General features: G+C 46.5%; 2 protein-coding genes and 1 long non-coding RNA gene across 3 annotated transcripts in view; 1 reads left to right on the top strand and 2 right to left on the bottom strand.

Moving 5' to 3' along the window:
- LOC126986460 (lysophospholipid acyltransferase 6-like) overlaps nt 1–11,541 on the top strand; it is a 34,198-nt gene extending 22,657 nt beyond the window's left edge. The window contains 5 exon segments of the mRNA XM_050842664.1: nt 520–745; nt 1,419–1,621; nt 2,339–2,536; nt 3,510–3,664; nt 3,860–11,541. Coding sequence (XP_050698621.1) covers nt 520–745; nt 1,419–1,621; nt 2,339–2,536; nt 3,510–3,664; nt 3,860–3,998 — 921 coding nt within the window. The 3' untranslated portion in view covers nt 3,999–11,541.
- A 555-nt stretch (nt 11,542–12,096) lies between these two features.
- Nucleotides 12,097–19,086, bottom strand: LOC126986459 (BTB/POZ domain-containing protein KCTD9-like). The gene is made up of 9 exons (XM_050842663.1): nt 18,921–19,086; nt 17,897–18,018; nt 17,314–17,571; nt 16,952–17,103; nt 16,402–16,625; nt 15,665–15,860; nt 15,210–15,343; nt 14,445–14,612; nt 12,097–14,121 (listed from the first exon to the last, which is right to left on the bottom strand). Exons 1-8 carry the CDS (start codon nt 18,966–18,968, stop codon nt 14,487–14,489), a joined length of 1,260 nt encoding a protein of 419 aa, XP_050698620.1. The 5' UTR covers nt 18,969–19,086; the 3' UTR covers nt 12,097–14,121; nt 14,445–14,486.
- A 577-nt stretch (nt 19,087–19,663) lies between these two features.
- On the bottom strand, nt 19,664–21,187 carry LOC126986461 (uncharacterized). Its single transcript, XR_007739757.1, has 2 exons — nt 20,118–21,187; nt 19,664–19,773 (listed from the first exon to the last, which is right to left on the bottom strand). It is a non-coding gene; the product is annotated as an uncharacterized LOC126986461 (long non-coding RNA).
- Nucleotides 21,188–23,064: the final 1,877 nt, after the last annotated feature.

Here is a 23,064-nt window from a genome sequence, read left to right as displayed (position 1 = left end):
GCTGCTGGAGAGGTGAGTGAGGGTCTGTCGAGGGAGGGTTGGGAGGCACTGATGAGTAGATGAGTAGAGGAAGATGATGGATAGAGTTGAGTGAGAAGAGGGAAGGAAGTTGAAGGAAAAGGTTGAAGGAAAGTGGTTGATAGAGGGTTGAGTAAGCAGAGGGAAGGAAGATGAAGGAAAAAGGTGAAGGAAGGTGGTTGAGAAGAGGAAAGGAAGAAGAAGGAAAACATGAAGGAAAGTGATGGATAGAGGGTTAAGAAGAGGGAAGGAAGGAGAAGAAAAAAAAGAAAAAGGCTGGGTAAAGGAAGGAAGGAAGGAAGGAATAGAAGGTTAATTCAGAAGAGGGAAGGAATTCGGATAAAGAAGAAAGAGAGTAGGTAGGAGGGAACAGGGCGTAGAAATAGTAACAGTAGTAGTAGTAGTAGTAGTAGTAATAGTAGTAGTAGTGGTGGTGATAGAAGTAATAGTGAATAATTAACACACAAAAAAAGAAAAATAACAACAGCATCCTTCCCTCAGACCGCACTGGACAGCAACAGGAACAAGAGCATGAAGGAGGAGGAGATTGACACACAGGTGGAGGGCGACAATGGAGTGTCACCCAGCCACAAGCACCTCCTCCCCAGCCTTCCCGAGGACGAGCCGGACCCCACTCCAGTCTCCCTCTACAAGGCTGGTCTGGCTGCTATATGTGCCTTTGTGACCGTGGTTATTCTGCCTAGGTTCCCCGTCACCTATGTAACAGGTGAGTGTGTGGAAGTGGATAGTGGAAGGTGGATAATGATAGAAGGAAGATGGTAGATAGAACGCTTCCGTCCTCTCCTTATTTTATTTTATTTTATTTTTTTTTTTTACACACGCAAAGCAATCCATGGAAATCCCAGTAACTTCTATGAGAGGCTTTTCAAAGAGACTGACTGAGGTGCCAATGCGCTTAACCCAGTAGCTGCGAGGATCACTTTTCTTAATGGTCCCTCCAAGCGAGAAAAATGAGAAAAAAATCATCACTCACACAAACCATTTCATAATATATAACAGTGCATTTGAGATCAGTTTATGTATCATCTGTTTTGGGGGGTTTATATCATGGCACAAATTTGGCCTGTCGCTGCTACACGGTAAAGCCACAAATTTGGCCCGTCGCTGCTACACGGTAAAGCCACAAATTTGGCCCGTCGCTGCTACATGGTAAAGCCACAAATTTGGCCCGTCGCTGCTACACGGTAAAGCCACAAATTTGGCCCGTCGCTGCTACATGGTAAAGCCACAAATTTGGCCTGTCGCTGCTACATAGTAAAGCCACAAATTTGCCCCGTCGCTGCTACTGGGTTAAGAATACGGGCTCTGTTCTTTTCACCCCCTCACCACACCCTTCTCTCTTCTCTTCACCTCTGTCACCACAACCCTCCCTCCCGCAGACCCTGAGTTCTTCCAGTCGTCATACCTCTACAAGTCGTTCTTCCTGGTGGCAACAACTTCGCTGACCCGTCACGTCTACTACACTGCCTGGCTGCTCGGGGACAGCATCTGCAACATGTCTGGGATTGGCTACAATGGGCGGGGGCCAGATGGGGAGCACCGCTGGGATATGGTGTCCAACGTGGATGTCATGGGTGTGGAGGTGCGTCAGTGTGTGTGTAGGGGGAGGGGTATTTGTGAAGGTATGTTAGGATGTGGTATTGTGTATGGGAGTGTGTCTGTGTGGAGGAGAGCAATTTGAGGGGGTGTTTGGAGTGTCTTTGCATTGAGATGGGATAGGGACTTGTGCAGTGTGTGTGTGTGTGTGTGTGTGTGTGTGTGTGTGTGTGTGTGTGTGAAGGTGGGCTAGGAAGTGGTATTGTGTGTGGGGAGGAGTGTCTGTGTGTGGAGGAGAGCAATAGAGGGGGTATTTAGAATGTGGGTGTGTGTTGAGGTGGGTTAGGGAATTGTGGAGTGTGTGTGGGTGTATTTACCTAGTTGTAGTTGAAAGGATTTGATTCATACCATACTCAGCTATAACGAATGACCCCCACTTTACTTTATTTATGAAGGGTTTAGTAAGAAGAGAAAGTGGAGTAGTGGAGAAGATAGAGATGGGGAGAAGGCAAGACAGCAAGATAGAGATGGGGGAGAAGGGAAGACAGCAAGATAGAGATGGGGAGAACACAAGACAGCAAGACAGAAATGGGGGAGAGGCAGGACAGCAAGATAGGGATGGGGAGAACGCAAGACAGCAAGACAGAAATGGGGGAGAGGCAGGACAGCAAGATAGGGATGGGGAGAACACAAGAGAGCAGAGTGTACATATCAGGTGTTGGTTCGTTAACTCCACCTTACCCTCCCTCCCTCCCTCCCACAGAGCGCCCTGAGTCTGCGGGACACCCTGGAGGCGTGGAACAGCGGTACAATGAAGTGGCTGCGGTTCATGGTGTACGAGCGCGCCACGGTGCAGAAAACGCTCTTCACCTACATCCTCTCGTCGGTGTGGCACGGCTTCTACCCCGGGTACTATATCACCTTCGTCAGCGGGGCCTTCTTCACCATCGTCGCCAGATATGTACGTGGAGGTTTATTAGTTTGTTTATTTTATCTATTTTGTCAAGGAGGCAGCTCAAGGGGAACAAAAAAAAAATAGCCCTCTGTCTGTTTCCATCTCTGTCTCCCTATTATCATTTAAGTTCATTTATTCAGTCTCAGGTAATTTATTCATTTATATTATTTATCCACATGTTTCATTTACTTCTTTCTCGGGGAGGCAGCTCAAAAAAACAAAACAAAAAGCCCTTTCTCTTTGTCTGTCCCTGCGATGAGCTTTCCCCTCCACAGCCTTCCACTTCATCCTCACCATCATTGCCAGATATATACAGCAAACCCTCTGTATTTTGGATATCATAAATGGGACTCAGAATTCCTTGTCAACCCTGGAACAACTTTACTTCACCATGCACGAGTCTTTTAAATCATATTGTGCATTTTCATCAATTTCAGATTAGGTCTCCCCACAATTAATTTTATTTATGGAAGGTTTATTGTATGTATTTATGTTGTTTCTTGTTTGTTTCTGTGATCATCTTTGCCTCTCTATATTACCATCATCTTCACTGCCTTTGCCCGATACGTAAATGTTGATGATGGTTCCTGTGTGTTTCTGTGTCCCTGTTAGCGCCTTGGTTCCTCTACAGCATCTTCATTATCACTGCCAGATATGTACGTGTTTGTTTCTTTGATCATCATTTGTCTATTACCATCATCTTCACTGCATTTGCCCGATACGTAAATGTTGATGATGTTTCCTATTTGTTTCTGTGTCCGTTATCACCTTGGTTCCTCGACACACCTCTACACCATCTTCACCATCACTGCCAGATATGTACATGTAATGATGCTTCTTATACCTTCCTTTTCTTTACTTTCCTAGCATCCTTTTTTCCCTTGTTCATATCTGTCCTCCTATCTTCACCTGCCCCCCTCTGCTGTCACAAGAATCACTCCATTGAGCCACACCTTCACCCTCTGCCTACCGTCCATAGGTGCGGCGGTCGGTGCGGCCGCGGGTGCTGGCAAGGGGCCCGAGAGCCAAGGCTGCCTATGATGTCCTCACCTGCTTCACAACACGTGTCTGCCTTGCCTTCTTCACCTTCCCCTTCATCCTACTCAGGTTCTGGGGCAGCATTGCAGTGTACAGGTAAGGAGGAGGACCAGGCATCTATTTTTAGCTGGAATTTTATAAGGGTAAGGGAATATTATAAGGTTTTTGAGTTTATAATAATTGACGGGTCTTAGTTAGGGAGAGCCGAGAGTATAGTCGCCAGAATAGTTCACTAAACATGATGAAGAACCAAGAAGTTAACATCTTCCTTCCTTCCTTCCTTCCTTGCAGAGACTTTTATTTCTTGCCGCAAATCATTGGGGTCCTGCTGATAGTCTTCCTCCCCAAGATTCTCCCCACACCTGCCAGGGCCAAAGCAGCGGATGGAGCCACCAGCATCACGAACGCAGCAGAGAAGAAGGCACAGTGAGAGGGAGGGAAGTGAGGGAAGACGGAGAGAAAGAAGGGATGGATACAAGGAGAGAGATAGATGTGCACAAATTCTCCTCCCACGTAATGCACAATGTCATTTCTTGCCATTCGTTTTTTACGTTATGATCATTTTTATTTTTAGTGTTGCTGATCATTTTTGCTTGTTTTGTTATTGCCACTCAAGGCCCAGAGGTGTTTCCAAATGACGCGTTTTGTCACGTTCGCCTTTTTTTAGTTTGAATTATTTTGCCTCTAGTCGTCCTCTGATTCCCTTTATTAAGTCATGGTCAGTCACCTGATATAATCTGTGTGTGTGTGTGTGTGTGTGTGTGTGTGTGTGTGTAAGAGAGAGAGAGAGAGAGTGTGTGTGTGTGCAGTGCCATCAAGGTGGCTGGCTGGTGGGAGCTTTTCGTGTTTGCCTCGGTGATGCCCAACTTGCACTCTGGATACTGTGTCACATAGAGGGTCCTAATCCTTGCTACTCTTCTTCCTCCAGATTCTTTCTTGTCACCTTTATGAGTCCTCTCAAAACACTGAAGTACCTGATGGTGCATTCACTACAAAAGCAAGTACACTTACCACCATTTTATTCATGCGTAATCCTTACCGTAAGCACTGGTGTGGCCTTTTTTTGCCAGCAGTGGCCACTAAACTAAGGGTCTCTCCTCTATCATGGTGTTGTTTGGCTGCCCTGACAGTTTTGTTGATCAACCCAACCAAAGTTTTAGTAAGGCCGGTTTTTTTAGTGGTGCCTCTTGAAGTGGATGCTACTTCAGCCATCAAAGTCACTATCAAAGTTAACAATGAGGGGCAGCATGCTGTGGCTGCATTGCAATGAAAATAGTTCACTGTGTACAGGACTTGCAGTGAAGTCTTGCTTCCACCATGCCCCAACAACTTGACCACCCAGTTCCTTTTATAGAGGCACCAAATGTCAAGTTTTTATGGAGTGCCAGCAGCCCTTAGTTGTCCTGTTCATTAGATAAAATTCAAGAAAATCGTACATTGAATTCATTGATGGTTCCAATGTGGGGACCTGCTGATGGGAGACAAGAGGTTCCTGCTGCCAATACTCCATGGCCATGCTTGATGTGACCATCCATTGTGGGCAACGAAGTTTCTCTTCAGTAGGTCTCTGCTATTCTTGCTTGTTCCTTCTACTTTGTTTGATACATTATTGTTAGCCACCACTTTGCCTCTGACACAGTACTCATTTGAGGAAGAAAACAGCTGATCAGTGCCAATTATATGTGTGTGTGTGTGTGTGTGTATGTTGTAAGCATAGTTTTCTTTCCCTGCCAGCATCTACACAATCACAGCAGCATAGCTTCCATAATGAAGTCCAGGATAGGGTGTATTAAAAGCAACAAACAAAATAGCTAGTTAACATGTTGGGCATCTTTGAGGTAAAATACTCTATTGTGTGATAGCAGGCTGAACATTCAGTTTTAGGATATTGTATCTGAAGAGAAGGCACGGCCGCCTGCCAGCCAGACCCACACACGAGCCACAGAATGTGTCTGCCTGCTGCACACACTCACCAAAACATCACCTCAAGCAGTAAAACCGTTTTCTTCAGCAGCACAAAACTGCTCACTTAATTTTCGAGGTGCCTTATGGCACCTGCAGCACCATGATTGTATACCCCAATCAATCAGTTAATCCTGATTTTTGTTTGCATAGTGCCAGTAAGCACACAAGTCATGCTGGTTCACTTGATAGATCTTTATAACATGAGTGTGTAGGGAAGCTTCCACTGTGTGTTAGTGCTGTGACTGACCCAGTCTGTCTCGGAAACAGTAGTACGTTCTTAAACACATGGAAATGTTGGGAAGAGGGGGAGACAGGACCATACCCTTGGTGTATGTACAGATGAAGACGGAACTGTGCCACCAGCAATGAAATGTGGTTCTCAGCTCCTGTGTCAGTAGTCTATTTTCAGATATTTGTTAGTCATTTCTGAGGATCAAGTTTGTGTGCTTGGAGGATGTTAACTTATTTTCATACTTCACTGTTATTATTATTATTATTATTGTTATGATAAGCTACCAAAGCCTCCCTTTAGGGTGCAGATACAACAAGTTGAACTGCACAAAATACCAAGAGGTACTGGAGAGAAGCAAAAGCAATGAATAGTTAAGAAACTGGGCAGTCAAAGCCAATAGGAGGAAAAATAAAATTACTGTTTCAAAAAGACATTCACACGAGACTTCAATGTAGAAATGTCTGCGGAAATGACAATCTCATTGGGCAACTGATTCCATAAACTTGTCAACGACGGAAGAAAACATCGTGAGAATTGTGTCCCACAAAAATTCATAGGATGAAAAGCAAGATCGTTTTGACGAAGAGCAAACCTCGTTTTAATAGCATTAAGCTTCATGCCCCAAAGTTGACACCAAGCATTGATCATTGCCAAGTCCCTATTCAGAGATGGCAATGATCAATGCTTGGTGTCAACTTTGGGGCATGAAGCTTCATGCTAATGCAACTTCACCTCTGTTGCTAGGAGAGTGAACAGAGTATAGAGTTGTATCACCAGCATATGAAATAAGCTTATTTTCGAGGTTAATGCCCAAGTCAGAAATAAAAATGTTAGAAAATAAAGGTCCAAGGACACTGCCCTGAGGAACACCAGAAACAACAGGCAGAGAAGCAGAGCAGCACCATCAACAACCACACACTGTAATTGATTAGTTAAAAACTTTAAAATACTGAGAAGACTTCCACCAACACCAAGGAGTTGTAGATTATAAATTTGAGCCTTATGATTCACATCAAAAGCAGAACTAAAATCAATAGCAACAACTCGAGACTCGTGCCCACGATCCAAAGACTGCAGGTCATGAGACAGAGTCAAGAGAGCGTCACATGTTCCCAAACCCTTACGGGATCCGAACTGAGAATCAGGTAACCGATTGAATTTATCACAGTATATGGAAAGCTCTTCAGCCAAAAGCCTCTCAAAGATCTTAGAGAGGATAGGAGTAGTAGATATTGGGTGGTACTCGGTAGGAAAAGTTTAAGCTGAGGCTCCCTTCAGGATGGGGGTGATGTTGGCCTTGCACTGTTGCTCTGGAATTCCCCAGCTTACCCATAGACTTTGTGTGTGTGTGTGTGTGAGAGAGAGGTGTTGACTGCACAGGCTACACTGTATCTACTACAGTGTTCTTGCTCTCTGCTGGGGGGAAGGAAATACAAGTATCTCGGTGTCTTATCTATTAACTTAAACAAAAACTTTATTTATTATTATTATTTTTTTTTTTCTAAAAAAAAAAAATCACACCGGTGTTACCCTTGAGATGTCTCGGGTGTCATTGTATTTATGTTCATGCACTTGAAGGCCTTTGTTCATCCAGTCATTTGTTTGCCATTCACTGCAGACCAAGGCAAGGCTGTAATGTGTCTGCAAAATTCATCAACTTTTCTTCAGTGTTTGAGGACCCGTGTTGGCAAGTACTATTTAACAAAAATCATTAAAAATGAACAAGGTGACTCAGTTCAGGTTCCTTCTGAAGATGAGGAGTCATATCAAAGGAACAAAATCCCAAAATGTTATGTATAAGCAGAAAGCAGAAATGTGTTAGCAGAGTCCCCAGCATTCAGTCCCCTCGAGGTTGTGATGCAAGGCTGCCCGCCGGTGGTCTGGCGCCGAGGCCACGCAAGGTTGTGAAGGGGCAGCAAGGCAGCTGGCAAAGGACAGGGGCCAGAGGCGTAGTTTAGCATTAAGTGGTTTTGTTGTGTCAGAACTTAATCACTACACACAAAAATTACAATCCTAACATACATGTGATATGAGTAGTATTTTAGGTGATCTTAAGATGTGTTTTTAGTATGTGTCTGCATGTTCCGAGCACAATGCACTCACTGGTTATGTGAACATTCAGCTCTGCAACAAGGTTTGGATGCACCTTCAGAGGTGTGTCACTCCAGATGCACATATTTTACCGTGTGATTTTGCACTTATAGGTAACAGTGACTTTTCCCTGTGGTTTTATATTTTTTACTGTGATGCAACACACAACTTCATGATGTAGTGAGCATGTTGGGCGGTGTGCATTGATGTTTATGCATCAACAAGTTTGTCGTGACGAGATTTGTCTTAATAAGAGTTAAGCCTCAAAACAACAGCAGAGCCTTCCTTCACTTGGCCAATCTTTGATCTTTATCATTTGGATATGAGGTATGTTTTATTTCTTAATGTAAAGCAGTTGGTCCATAGTTGATCATTTATTAGGGCCAGACTTGTAGCCAGGACATCACAGTCCAGTACGTGGCTCAGTGCAGCTTCTTGGTGCAGGGAAGCAGACAAGATTCATGGCATAGCTGCCTCTTCTGGTGAATATTCAATCTTTTCATGGTTTTACTGATAGCAAATTAATCAGAGTAGTTTTGAGTAAAAATGAAGTTATTTGTTTGAATGTTAAGGCTGGGTGAACATTTCAGCTAAATGAAAGGGAACAAACAGTGATGCCTCCACAGGACACAGCAGGTGGACCCAAGACAGTCATTCACAGCCTTATGGTGGACTGGGTGAGGGAAGGCTTTGCTGTGTGTGTTTGTGTGTATGTGTTGGTGTGTGAGAGAGAGAGAGAGAGAGAGAGAGTGTGTGCACATGTGAGCAGGCTGACATTAAAAGCTGTCACCCACTGAGCCAACGAAGTGAAAAGGTACAAATTTTAATCATTTGATGTGTTTGAAAAGGAAAATTTGCTTTGTTCTTACCTCTCTGTTTTGGTCCACCCTGTACTGTCTGGCAGCGTCATCATAAGTGGCCATCAGCACATTAATTCTGTAATTGCGTTAGTGATGCTCTGCCATGACAAACAAAAATGGTAATGCTTATCTTTAACTAAGGTGTGCTATACATACTGTGTTTATGGCCATTCCTTAATTATAATGAAAATATTTCATATCTTGATGTACAGTTGGATGCTTTGATATGAGTTGAGGGCCAAAGGTGTGTGAACTGTGGAAAGAATGATCATATACATAAGTAAACATGGTAATGAGGTCCGTGGAGCACCATAAGTTAGTGTTACTTGCAGGCTGGAAGTCATGGCCAGTGGCTTCAGTGTTCATCAAGTGATTCATTCTGTGCCCCAAGTTCCTCTGTCAGTTTCTTTGTACAAGTCAGAACTCACTATAAAACACCGTGTAATACCCCTTCCTAAGGTCTTCTAGTTTGCACGAAGGTGGCAAGTTAACCCATAGGTGTGTGTGTGCTAGTGTGAGTGAATGAGTGAGGTGTCTGCCTGCATTTTGTGGGGTGTAACCAGTCACTGTAGCCTTTACAGACGAACACTTAAGACAGTCACTCTGTCATGGACCTCAACACTAGATAACCTCCAATGATAATGAAATGACAAAACCTGCAGTCTTAATACCTCTGTAAATTAGGAAGATGACCATAGTGCTTCAGTTTTTATGATTGAGTTCACACCTGACACCTGGAGAGGAACATCATAACCTATACCTTGCAGGTGTTTGAAAAAGTGATCTACTGCTCCAGCTACGGATTGTTGGAGTTAATTTGAACAATCCTTCCCAGTGTTATTCAGTAGTTACCAATCACACGCATTCTCCACCCAGCAGCTACCAATCACGTGCAGGAGAACTGAGTGAAGTTTGCTAATCATCAACTATTTATGTGCTGCCATGTGGGACAAGTTTGCTTACCAGACAGTCTGTAGTGACGGCTGGTGGTAAACAGTTCATCAGTGCCTTCAAGGGTAACAAATAAAGTGAGACTCACTCAAGAAAATGCCTGAAGGACATATACTATATTTCCTGGCATATAAAACCAGGCGTTTGGAGTCAGATTGAAAATTTTCAACTCAGGAAATTTCAAATTTGCTATTCGGATTGCAAACTCCACCCCCCCCTCCCTGAAATATAACATTTCCACAAAAAAACAAAAAAGCAATCAAATCAATATTCCCACAAATTGCATGCTTGAAATGTCCTCCCACAAAAGCTAATTTCTTCCACAAATTTGATCATGTATTGAGTCTGAGCGAGATATTTTTACTGACTCAAACTCTGACTCCAGCCAAAAGTAGCTGACTCTGACTCCAGACTCTAACTTCAAATCCACATGCCTGTTTAAGATGTGTTTTTATTTTAAAAAAAAAAGTATGAAAATTTGCCCTGCATCTAAAACAGAATCCATGCCACTACAGTGAGAGGGGCTTAGCAAGGGGATTGCACAAGCATCCGTAGTACACAGCACAAATTGTGCTCAGTTGTGTACAGTAAGTCCCTCCTTAACATTGTCAGTAAGTTTCAGGTAACAACAACTTTAAATGTAACAAAACCAATTTAACCAAAGGCTAATTGATATAAAGTCAAGTTCTTATGGCATGTTTCTGGTCCAGAGACCGCACCAAACTTTGCATTTCTCAAACCCAGCTAAAATCACAATTTGAAATATCCCAGGATGGCTCCCAGTGAGTTCTGGGGGATGGGTGCCACAGCTGTATAGGCTACTGCCTGTGATCCATTGGTGTGGCATCATCTCTGCAACAGTGTTGTAACATTGTACAGGGCGTTTGTAACACTGTTCTCAGGGTTCCCAGTTTATCCCGGTGCAGGATTATGACCATGACCACTGCACTAATGTTTTAAATGGTTTCTCTCAGTCTTAAGATTTTGTGGGCATTGTTACACTCCTCATTCCCTTCCAAATTACCCTTTGTCTTCTCTATTTACATTTGTCTGTGCAAGATTCTCAGTACACTAGTTAGAGACTCAGTCTTGTGTACGTACTTGGTATAGATTTTGTGGATGTTTTATAACCCTCCTGCCTACAGACAAGTCCCAGTCCCAGCTAGCATAGAGCCCTCAACTGTGGCCCGTTGTCCCCAGAGTTCATTTCCTCCCTCTCTGCCTCCTCCTGATGGCAGGTTAAGGCACATTGCTCAGATGCACGGCCAGAGCAAGATTTGATTGGTACTTGCTCTGTCATGCTCCTTGTTTCTCCCAAGCCAAGTTTTATCATTTTTTGTAGTGATGTTTAGGAAGTTATTGTGTGTACCCCATTTAATATGAATCTGTCTTTTGTGTCCAGGTTTTCTCAGTGTTTATGTCGAGGCGTATTAAGAGGAAAATTTAGAGTTGTCGCATGTGGCTGGCTCTTTGTGGCTATGACAACCATGTTTGTGTTATATCCCGACAGTCGTGGGTGTTGATCTTGTTGAGAGTCAGGAATACGCCTTCCTGCCTGGCAACTGTCTTGGCTGTGTTGATTGGGGAAAAGGTACATGAATGGCACACAAAAATACATTGCAATGTAATATAATGAGGACCTTGAATATTTGGTGTATGTGTATGTGTGTGCGTGGAGGCAAACCTAAAAGAATCAGCACATGCCTGTTCTCCTCAGCTCTGTGTACTGTGGTGCAGCTGTGGTGGTAATGATGTGCTGTTTGTGTACATGTGTGTTTCCACGCCGTTTAACAACAAGTGTCTTGGGTGTGCCGTGTGCCAAGAGCATTCTGGCAACTAATCTAACCAAAACAATGAATGAAGCTTTACAAGGCTCTGTGTGTTTTATCTCAACCTTCAGAGGCTGGCCAGGGATCCTATCCATTCAGGGGTTCTGTGTCCCTGCCCATGGCTAGCAGTTTGTCCAATCCCTGATCTGGATTGGTCAGGGGGATCTTACAACCCTTCCTTGTAAAACAACCCTTTCAGCTAAATACAAAGCAAAGGGTAGTGAAGCCACATGTCTGCCAACTCCTCTCTCAGGTTTTCCCCATAAAGAGCTTTCAGACAGAAAATTCCCTCCATCAATATGATAAGTCATGTGTGATAGTGACAGTGTTTGTTTGAAGGACCACTCTTGAGGGGGCATGCAAGGTGGTCAGTAGCCAGCGGAGGCAACTTTCTTTGGCAATGAATTTTACAGACATCCCACTGATATCATTCCAAGGTCTTCCCTTACAACGCAAGCACATGGAATGGACTAACTTGCAAGGCTGCTGAACTAGTGGTACTCACAGGTTATGCAAGCAACTGGACTGGAGTGTCCTTACCTAGGCATATAAAAATGAATAAGTTGCTTCTTGAACACCTGCTAAAAGTTGAAAATAATATTACTTTCAGCTATTTATTGTCATCTTTGTCTTCACACAAGACCATCACAGAGCTGCTGCAGCTCAAATATTAAAATGCTCATGTACATACACAGTACATCATCCTAACACTCCACGCAAATGTTGATGACAAACGTACACACACAGCCTCCTGGGGCACTCCACTGTGCACACAGGGCGTGGAGAGCACTACCAACAGAAGAGAGCACTGTACAGGTTTGTAGACACAGGCACAAACACACTGGGGCCACAAGTTAGATGTGTGAGGCTCCAAGGTTACATCACAGGTATGTGCTACAACTTCACTATATGGAAGAGTACTCACAGCAGCATGAGCTGACTTATTTGGAAAACAGCACATCAAAGACTCATTGCAAAGGAGGAGGCAGGAGCACAACTATAGGGTGAGGGAGGAGGACCACCACTGAGCCATTTGTAAGAATGTTGTTGGGATGAAGACAAAAAGTGATGTACCTCCTGCAGCCATCCTCCCCTGATGAGAGTCAAGTTATAGAGTGAAAAAAGGAAGGCAGATTATTACAATGGAGTGCAGAAGTGAAAAAAATGATCACTTGCAAAAAAGTAGTAAGAAATTTTTTGAGCAAGAGATGAAATTATTTGAGAATAGAATTTAAATATTAAAAGGTATCAGGTGAACAGCCTTTGAACACTACCCTGTTTACCATGTCAAGAAACTGGAGCTGCCCCGTGAGGCAGACGCCATCCTCGGGTGCCCACAACACCACCCTGCACAGCACAGCGCTGGACGATGGCCAATATTTTCACTGTTCAGGCTCTCATCACAACTATTTTCCAGGGTCACAGAGATGACTATGCAGGGTTTCATGGGTGTTTTTCCTGTTCACGGTGCAGAAACCTTGTTAAATTATCACTAGGCTCATGAAGCCACCCATAACAATCCCAACAACCTGTGTGAGAGCTTCAAATACTTGTTACAAGGAGCTGAAACATTTAAGGCAAAGGTTCACTACGTTACTCATCAGTTGCATGATAGTTATGGCAGAGGTGAACTAAATCACAGTTTGTCCTAGGAACCAAATGTCCAAAAATGTGTACAGCATGCAAGCACAGAGCTACACGTTACAAGTCATGCACTCAATGAATGTGAGGAACTCCTCTACAGGAAGAATGAAATGTTCCAAATCTACAACAGGCCTGCCATGACCACGACTGGGAGTGGTGGCAATTTGAGCAGTGGTGGGGAGGCTCAAACACTCCTCCTTCCCCACTCATGGAGGAGCAGGATGCAGGCAGAGAGGGGCCAAAGGACCTGCCAAGTGCCCCTCCGCAGCAAGGAGTGGTGTTGACTGACCCGCCAGATGGTAGAATGAGCTTGGTTGTCACAAATGTTCATGAACACAGAGGTTATTGAGCTGCAAGCGGTTGCTGTCGTGTGGTTAACATGTGGCACACTGACTGACTGGGTTGCTCTAGGCATTCGAAAGCTTCTGCAAAATTCCTATCAAACAACATGCAACAACCTTTCTGTGTGTGAAAAGCTCCCCATAACCACCAGTGTTACTTCACAGCAAATACATGTAACTGAATCCTGACGGCAAGTTGATCAGTTGTCATTCAACTTATAATTTCTGGCAACAAGACAGAACCACAGTATGAAGGGAGTGGCACTATCAATCTGTCTAGAGACCTCCATCAACAAATGTCTGTCTACAAAACTTCAACCTTGGTGCAAACACACTCACACACAGAAACACTTACTTACTTAGGACACGTCACAACCCTTTCCATCATCCACAGCAGCTGCACGTCAAAACACACCTTTATCAAAACTACAGAATGTGAAAAACCACAAACACCCCACGTACATCACTTCCTTTTGAGCACACAGCGGCTCAGCACCAGGCGCACAGCCACACTCACCAGTACACTCCAGCCACTCGGCACACGGCAGCTGTCTTGCGTATGTGATGCTGCACTGGCCTCTTCCCTCTCCTCCTTGGGACTAGATATCTTGTGTGTGTTTCTGGCGGGAGTTCAGAGACACTGCAAGCAATAAACACAATTAGCAGCGTATACCACAACTTTAAATGAAATGAAGATATGCCATTCCTTTGAAAGATAAGATGATGTGTTAATATCTCCCCTAACAAAAATACATGAGTAATACAGCATCAGGCAGCACCACGTGGTTCCTAGTGCTTGGTGCTACACTGCATATAATTCAGAAAGTGATAAATAGATGCCGATTTGAATACACTATAAAAATACATGTTTCCTGACTGTATTATCACCATGAAGGGATACTTAATACTTCAAGATTTCTCTCTCTTCCTCTTACACACACACACACACACACACACACACACCTGGCAGTCTGAGGCAGCTGGTGAGGCTGGGGTCATCCCAGGTCAGAGGTCGCAGGTCATGGTCTGGGACATGTGCAGGGGGGTCAGCATGAGCTCAAAGGCCGTGTCCTTTAAGTTGGCGCCCCGAAGGTTGGCCTCCTGAAGGTCACTCCCGGAGAGGTCACAGTTCTACAGAGGGAGGAGGAGGTGGTGGAGGTGGTGGTGAAGCTATTGGTGGTAGTGGTGGTGGTGAAGCTATTGGTGGTGGTGGTGGTGTCTTGAAGTTATTGATGGTGGTGGTGACAGTATTGGTGATGGTACTGGTGAAGTTATTGGTGGTGGCATTGGTGAAGTTACTGGTGGTGGTGTCTTGAAGTTATTGATGGTGGTATTGGTGAAGTTACTGGTGGTGGTGTCTTGAAGTTATTGATGGTGGTATTGGTGAAGTTACTGGTGGTGGCAATGAACACCCTCACAACCCCCCACACCCTCACCTCCCCGCTAACTACCTTCCCTTCCTCTGTCATCCCTATTCCCCATCACCTCTATATCATCCCCCCTCTCCCCATCACCTCTATGTCATCCCATCTCCCCAGCACCTCTCCCCCTCTCACCAGCACCTCTATATCATCCCCTCTCCCCAGCATCTTTTCCCCTCTCTATTATCCCTTTTCCCCACCACCTCACCCCAAGATCACCCCTCACCTCTTATGCCATCCCCTTTCCCCATTATCCCAAATCACACCCTGCCCTCATCCCCCACCTTCCCCCAAGTCAGCCCCTCACCTCCAGGTCAGCCCCAGCCAGGACAGCAGCGCGGAGGTCACAGTTCTTGAGGTTGGCGTTCTTCAGTGTGGCCACCCGCAGGTTGACCCCCGCCAACATGCTCCCCTCCAGCACCGCCCCGCGCAAGTTGACCCCTGCGGAGGATGTGAGAGGGTTGGGTTAGGCTTGTGTATAAAGCCTAAAATTAGCTTCACATGGATACACAGTTGAAGGAACTATTAACTGTAACTATCAAAGGCCATTCATTACGTACCGAACGCGATTGTTATTTTTTCCGATGTGCAACACGAGAGGGGACGAAGGAGAGGGGACAAAGGAGAGTTAGTTTTCACACCCTCACTCACCCTCCCATACAACCTCACTCACCCTCCCATACAACCTCACTCACCCTCCCATACAACCTCACTCACCCTCCCTTACACCTTCACTTCACACCCTCACACACCGTCACGCACCCTCACAGTTGGACCTGGTGCCGGCTGGGTCCTCAAAGTTGCAGGCCCTCAGGTTAGCGCCCTCCAGGTTGGCACAGAGGAGCCGCACATTCAACAGCTGCGCACCCTCCAGTGTGGCGCCGCTGAGGTTGGCACGCTCCAGGCAGCACCCGTTCAGATTTGCCCCGGACAGGTTACACCCGGAGAGGTCTGCAAACTGGGTGTTGGGGAAGGGGGGGGATTGTTAGTTCATATATTCTTACCCCAACCCTCCAGCAAACCCTCCAGTCCCCCTCCCCACCCATGACTCAACCCCCATAACCTCCATCCCCAGTCCCCCTCACCACCCATGACTCAACCCCCATAACCTCCATCCCCAGTCCCCCTCACCACCCATGACTCAACCCCCATAACCTCCATCCCCAGTCCCCCTCACCACCCATAACCTCCATCCCCAGTCCCCCTCACCACCCATGACTCGACCCCCATAACCTACCTCCCTCAACCACTTCTCATCACCACCAAAATTACAAAACCAGCTCCTACTAAACCCCAAACACCTCACTAGTTATCCTCTCCACCACCACCACCACCGCCAGCCATCAATACCTCAAACAATCCTCTCTACTGCCACCATCTCTGCTTCCTTCTCCTCTTCTTTTCAATTACATCATTATTCTCTCTCTCTCTCTTGCAATTGACCTCTCCATACCATCTCAACCTTTGCCACCACCACCACCACCACCACTGCCACTCACCTTAAAGTTAATGTTCCGCAGGTCCAGCTTGGAGAGGTCAGCACAGCGCAGGCTCACCCCCTGAAACCTGAGCTCCTGGCGGTGGTGTGTGGTGATGAGCGCCTCCACCACGTGCCTCCTCCGCAGGGGCTCCATTTCCCGGTGGTTATCCCGTGTCGCCACCATTGCCTCCAGCTCAGGTATGGCGCCCTCAATACCGAAGAACCGCGCCTCCTCCAGCACACCTGCAGAGGGTTGAGCGTTGCAGGTGAGGAGAGTCACCAAAACCTCACTTGCCCAGACAATACCTCTTTGACTGACTGGCAGAGCAATGGCCTCCAGCAGCCTCAAAACCAGCTAGCAAAACGCAGCTTCTGGAGCAGTGCAAAAGATGAAAGAAAGAACAGGAGGCAACAGGCAGTAAACAGAAGGAATAGGATGAAAAACACAAATAACAAGAAGGAACAAGGGGGAAAAAGTTGACATGAAAAGTATGACGAGGAGAACAAGGAAAAAAAGAGTCGATACAAAAAGAAAACAACAACACGAAGAACCAAGGCAGCGCACGCACCTTCAGGGTTCACACCGGGGTCGAGGATGAGGGTGCCGTTCCTGAGGTAGTTGAGGAGGGGCTCGAAGTAGGTGTAGGAGCGGTCGATGAGGTAGGCCCCGTGTGCATCCCGGCAGCTTGGCACCAGCGACTCCCCACCGAGGGTAAACATTCTGAAGGGACCGAAGGGGGGGAACAGGGTGAGCGTCAGGGGGAATGGGGTGAAGGGGCATGGGAAGGGAGTGTTGGGGACACACAGTCCCAATCCCAATCCCAAACACACACCCTTACACCCATGCACCCATCCTTATACCTCCTACCTCCACAATGCACCCATCCCTCCCATCCCGCACCACCACCACCACCTCCCCACACACACTCACTTTGCCAGCATTGAGTCCGGCTCCTTGGTGACTAGCGTTGCCCGGGTCGTGGTGAACAGTCGCCCCCCAACATTCAGGGTCACCCACTCCCGCCCCTCCGCCCCGCCCCGCCCTGGCGAGCCCGAGGGGAGGGCGGCGGCGGGGGTGGGGGTGGCCATGGTCCGGGAGCCCACGTGGCCAGGTGGACGCATCCCTGGGCTGGGCTGGGCCGGGGGGTGGAAATCCTCACCCTCGGACACATAGAGGATGTCATCGTCTCTGAAGAACACAAAGACACATTAGTTCGTCATAGTCATCACGAGTTTTCATCTGTTTTCTCTTTTTGAGGTTAGACGCTTGATGTCAGTTTAGTTATAGACACTTATGGAAACACTGAAATAAGTGTAGATGCTTAAAAATTTGTAGATAATCATGGGAGACACTTAAGGCCATACTCCAATGTCATCCAGAATAGAATGGAACTTGATGAAATACTCGTCATCCACAATAAATTTAAACTCATGTCGTGGTTTGTGTTTCCATTTACAGTGCATTTCTCCAATCATCAATATAACACAAGTGAAGAGGAAGGTGTCTGATGTACCTGATGAGCCGCAGGTCGTCGATGAGACCCCCTTGTGGTGTAAAGAGCAGCGCCGCGCATATCCCCAGCTTCTGTGATGCCTCCACCAGCAGCTCCTCCAGTGAGTGTGTCACCAGCACCACCTGCAGGCACACAAAGCCACTCACTAACAAACTCACTCACTCACTAACAAACTTATTGGCTAACTTACTCATAATCTAACTTACTGACTCATACACTGATTAAGAAACTGATTGACCTACAACTTCAGAATTGCCTTACAGTCATTGCTTGCCTTATCTGGATTTGTTGTTTGTCCAGGGTAGATTGTAGAGGGCTGATCTTATTGAGGTTTGGAAAATATTTCATCACCAATGTATGTAGTATTACTTTCTCTGAAATCTTCACATTGGCTCCCTACTCTGGCACCAGAGGACACAAACAGAAGCTCAGCAAACCCCATTCCTTTGTTTGTTGTATTGGTTATTGGAAGTCTCTGCCAGCTGAGGTCGTCAGTCTGGGTTCACTGGATTCTTTTAAAACGGGCCTGCATCCTAATTTGGGTAACATGCTCTACAATTATGCAGAATAATGTAGAGATGTTCTAGCATGAGGCACTCAGTCCTGTGTTATATATCTGCAACTGTGGCTACATTTTGTGATCAACGAATTCAGCAGTGCAAGATTTATATTCTAAATGTCTACTTGCCATACATCCTGTCACCCTATAAACTGCTTACGGCACACAACTGAGATATGTCTTGTACACTCTACCATGACCACCCAATCATGAACTGTGGGGCAGCCAACAGGTGGGGGAGAGGAGGCGGGGGGTGGCCATCACGGAGGAGAGCTGGGACAAACACAGACAAGCAGACAGGACTATACCACCTTAACTCAGGCCCTGTAAACCACAAACAGCTAAATACAAACAGGAAAAACATTCACACCCTCTCCTGCCCGTGACATCCGGCCCGTGTCCTTCCTCGGGGTCACGGAACACACCCTCCCCAAGCCCTCCCGCGCCCCCCACGCCCACGCCCACCTTCCCGTCCACGCCCGAGCCATTTCTGAAGAGCACCACCCTCTTCATGGTCACCGTTAGCTGCTACGAGGCATGAAAGGCGGATTATAGTTGCGTTGGGTCCCGCCCCGCCGCCGCCGCCATGAGTGTCCGTCCGGGAAGGTAAACAAACACTCAGCCGCACTCTTCTTCTTCTTCTTCTTCCTCTTCTTCCTCTTGTTCTTCCTCTTCTTGTTGTTTTTCTTCTTCTTCTTCTTCTTGTTCTTCTTCTTCCTCTTCTTCTTGTTCTTCCTTTTTTCTTCTTTCTCTTCTTCTCCATCACCTTCTTCTTCTTCTTATTATTATTATTTTTCCTCTTCTTGTTCTTGTTCTTCTTCTTCCTCTTTTTCTTGTTCTTCCTTTTTTCTTCTTTCTCTTCTTCTCCATCACCTTCTTCTTCTTCTTCTTTCCTGTACTTCATTAAATTTTGGCCTTACACCTTCATTTTCTTACCTAAGCTTCTACTTCTCTCCCTCCTGCACCCTCACTCCCTGCATCTTTCTTTAAATACTTAGGTCTGACACATGTACTGCACCTCGATCCGTCACCATATTACAGTCATCATTAGAAATTATATCCTTGTTACTTCCTCCTCCGCCGCCGCCGCCGCCTCCTCGTCTTGCATTCCTCTTAAAATTTCTGCTCTTTCCCGATGGTGTGCTCGCCTAACCCAAATACTGAGATGATTATATGAAGACGCCAACGATATGGTCTTGATTGATTGATTGATTGATTGATAGTTTATTGTTACAAGTAAAACAACGAAGGAGAAGGGAGAGGCATATTGCTTTCTTTTTTTCCCTGCACACGAGGAGGAGAGGTGCTGGTAAATAATCTGAAACAAACAGAAAAAAAACAATTAGTGGATAGGAAATACAGAATAAGTAATTAATGATTGGAAGGAAAGGGCTCAAAGGTGTGAAGAACTATATATTGATATGCCTGGCGATCACCGGAGCAAATGTGTAATTACAGATGCAAAACAAGTCCAGTAATCCTCTCAGTGACAGATATATCATTGGGAGTTGGCGTCACAGCCATTAGTCCGCCAGAAGACCACCTGCCGTAATTTGCTGCTACAAGGGTATCACCAAAAGTATAATATGGCATTTTGCGAAGACACCAATAACTATTCAATTGTTGTTATTATCGTGCACAGGTAAGATATGTCTGGCTCACTAATGAATGACTGACGGCTGGCTGATGATGGGTGGTTGACTGGCTGATGACCGGTTGATAGACGCCGCTCCAGACACAGCCAGCCAGCAGACACACGTGCGTGAGATATCCTTGGCGTGAGCCCAAGGGGAGGCGGAGGGGCGGCGAGGGTCAGGGTCGGGGCCACGGTCGTTCCCCGGACCCCCAGCAGCGGCGGCAGCCATGCACTGTGCAGCACCGCTCGCTCGGCGCCTGGCCGTGCGGGCGTGGCGGCGGCCTCTGGGGGACCAGCCTGCACGCCTCCCCGCGCCGCGGTTATGGGGCTTCAGGAAGGGGAAGGTGTGCGTGGCTCCCAGTTACGAAAGTCCTATTATCACGCTGCAGCGGCCCATGCAGCGGCACACTTTGACACTCCGGGGCCATGAGCCACACAGGTAGTGCTGCGTGGCGCCCCTTCAGCCCGCGGCACACCGGAAGGACTTGACCAAGGCGACCTTGACCAAGGCCTTGCCTGAACACTTGCCTTGGCACCTTGACACCAGCCACCAACCACGCCGTGAAGTGTCCCGAGACTTATTTTTCACGCCACAGGTTGCAAGCACAGCGCGGACCCTCGTGGCGGCGGTTCTCATGCAGGTCGTGAGTGTCATCGCCGAAGGTCAAGCTGACAAAAACGCGAGACAGGAGGATCCCTGCACCCGATGGAACTTGCTACTACATTCTTTATTGTGCTAGGTCAGTGCGGGGCCCTGGGAGAGCGAGCACATTCCTAATAAATGTACCTCTAGGGAAAAAAAAGAGAACCGCGTCCCAAGAGTGGAAGCTTCCCCACGGGGCCGCCAGAGGTATTCCCTGCACCCGAGGCAGGCACAGGGAGCGACTCAAGGTGCAACGATCTCTGTGTGTGTCACGACTCTTTATTATTATGTGCATCATCCCCTTGCTCCCCCGCCCCCCAGGCTGTGTGTGGGAGTGGGGAGATGTGTAAGCATGCGTCTATACGGGACAATATGCGCCCCCCTCGCCCCCATCCCCTCTCCAGACTGTATTAGAGGAGGGGAGGGGACGTGTATCAGGTATCGCGGCGCACGTGTGGGTGTAAAGGAGGAGGGGAGGGGAGGAAAGGGAGTTGGGGGTGATTTGAAAAATGAGGACAGGATAAGGGGGAGAGGACGTAAGGAGAAGGGGAGGAGGAGGAGGGGTAGGAAAGGAGAGGAAAGAAAGTTGAGTGAGGGGAAGAAAAAGGGGAAGAGGGGCGGATGAGGGGAGCTAAAGAAGGAAGTTGGAGGGGGAGGAAACGGAGGTGGAGAGGATGAGGAGAGAAAAGGGAAAAGGAGGAGGTGGGAGAGAAGTGAGGAGAGAGAGAGAGAGGAAAGGTGAGTGACTAGCTATCCCCCCTACCCCCCCTTGTAAGTGTAGTGAGGGGAGGAAGGGGGGAGGTGAGGGGGAGGTAAGTTTGGGAGAGGGAGGAAGATCTAACATCATTCTCATCGTTTCCAATGCCATATAGTTTGCTCTTCGTATCCTAATATCATTCTCATCGGTTCCAATCCCTCGTAACGTAATCTCATTCTAATCGATTCCAATCCCATATAATATCCTCCTCGTATACCAATCTCATGCTAATCGGTTCCAATCTCCTTCAGTATGTTCCTCGTATTGTATTATGTCTTCCAAGCTCGCAGTACCGCCAACGCCTGTAAGCTTACCTATTTTAACCCTTTCTAATCTCATTCTAATCTCATGCTAATCGGTTCCAATCTCCTTCAGTATGTTCTTTGTATCGTATTATGTCTTCCAAGCTCGCAGTACCGCCAACGCCTGTAAGCTTACCTATTTTAACCCTTTCTAATCTCATTCTAATCTCATGCTAATCGGTTCCAATCTCCTTCAGTATGTTCCTCGTATCGTATTATGTCTTCCAAGCTCGCAGTACCGCCAACGCCTGTAAGCTTACCTATTTTAACCCTTTCTAATCTCATTCTAATCTCATGCTAATCGGTTCCAATCTCCTTCAGTATGTTCCTCGTATTGTATTATGTCTTCCAAGCTCGCAGTACCGCCAACGCCTATAAGCTTACCTATTTTAACCCTTTCTAATCTCATTCTAATCTCATGCTAATCGGTTCCAATCTCCTTCAGTATGTTCTTCGTATCGTATTATGTCTTCCAAGCTCGCAGTACCGCCAACGCCTGTAAGCTTACCTATTTTAACCCTTTCTAATCTCATTCTAATCTCATGCTAATCGGTTCTAATCTCCTTCAGTTGTCTCCTTGTATCGTATTATGTCTCCCAAGCTCGCAGTACCGCCAACGCCTATAAGCTTACCTATTTTAACCCTTTCTAATCTCATTCTAATCTCATGCTAATCGGTTCTAATCTTCTTCAGTTGTCTCCTTGTATCGTATTATGTCTCCCAGTTCACAGTATCGCCAACGCCTCCAAGTTTAGCACCGCCTCCGCTCGTCTTTTCACACAAGAGATCGTCTGGCTTGTTTGGCCTAATTGTCGCCTCACGCACCTCGCTCCACCTGCCCGCACACCTGCTGGACGAGATAATGGGGTGGATATGGGGGTGGAGGGGAGGAGAGGGGTCGGGGTGAAGGGGTTTTCTTTCTCTCTTTCTCTCAGTCTGTTTGTCTGTTTGTCTGTCTATTTTTCTATCGATTTATCTATATTTTGTTTTTTCTTTCTTTTTTTCTATCTTTTTGTATGTGTGTCTATCTATCTATCTATCTTTCTGTCTGTCTGTCTGTCTGTCTGTCTCTCTCTATCTTTCTTTATCTTACTTTCTTTTTCTTTATTAGTCTCTCTCTCTCTCTCTCTCTCTCTCTCTCTCTCTCTCTCTCTCTCTCTCTCTCTCTCTCTCTCTCTTACTCTCTCTCAATATTTCTATCTATCTATCTATCTATCTATCCATCTGTGTCCCGTTCCCATTACATACACACACACAATACACACACACAC

This window comes from Eriocheir sinensis, chromosome 61 (assembly GCF_024679095.1).
Source record: "Eriocheir sinensis breed Jianghai 21 chromosome 61, ASM2467909v1, whole genome shotgun sequence".
In the NCBI taxonomy this organism is placed as follows: Eukaryota; Metazoa; Arthropoda; class Malacostraca; order Decapoda; family Varunidae; genus Eriocheir; species Eriocheir sinensis.
The sequence above is the reverse complement of the archived record's forward strand: the minus strand, read 5'-3'. Positions and strand labels throughout refer to the sequence as shown.

Bases quoted from the DNA above. Each gene is read 5' to 3' on its own strand.
- LOC126986459 (XM_050842663.1), bottom strand. From the start codon at position 18,968: ATGAAGAGGGTGGTGCTCTTCAGAAATGGCTCGGGCGTGGACGGGAAG. The intron at 15,344-15,664 runs GTGCGTGACGGT...CATCCTCCGCAG, and splicing joins CACCAGGTCCAACTGTGAGG to GGGTCAACTTGCGCGGGGCG. The intron at 14,613-15,209 runs GTGAGGGGCTGA...CTCCCTCTGTAG, and splicing joins TGGCTGGGGCTGACCTGGAG to AACTGTGACCTCTCCGGGAG.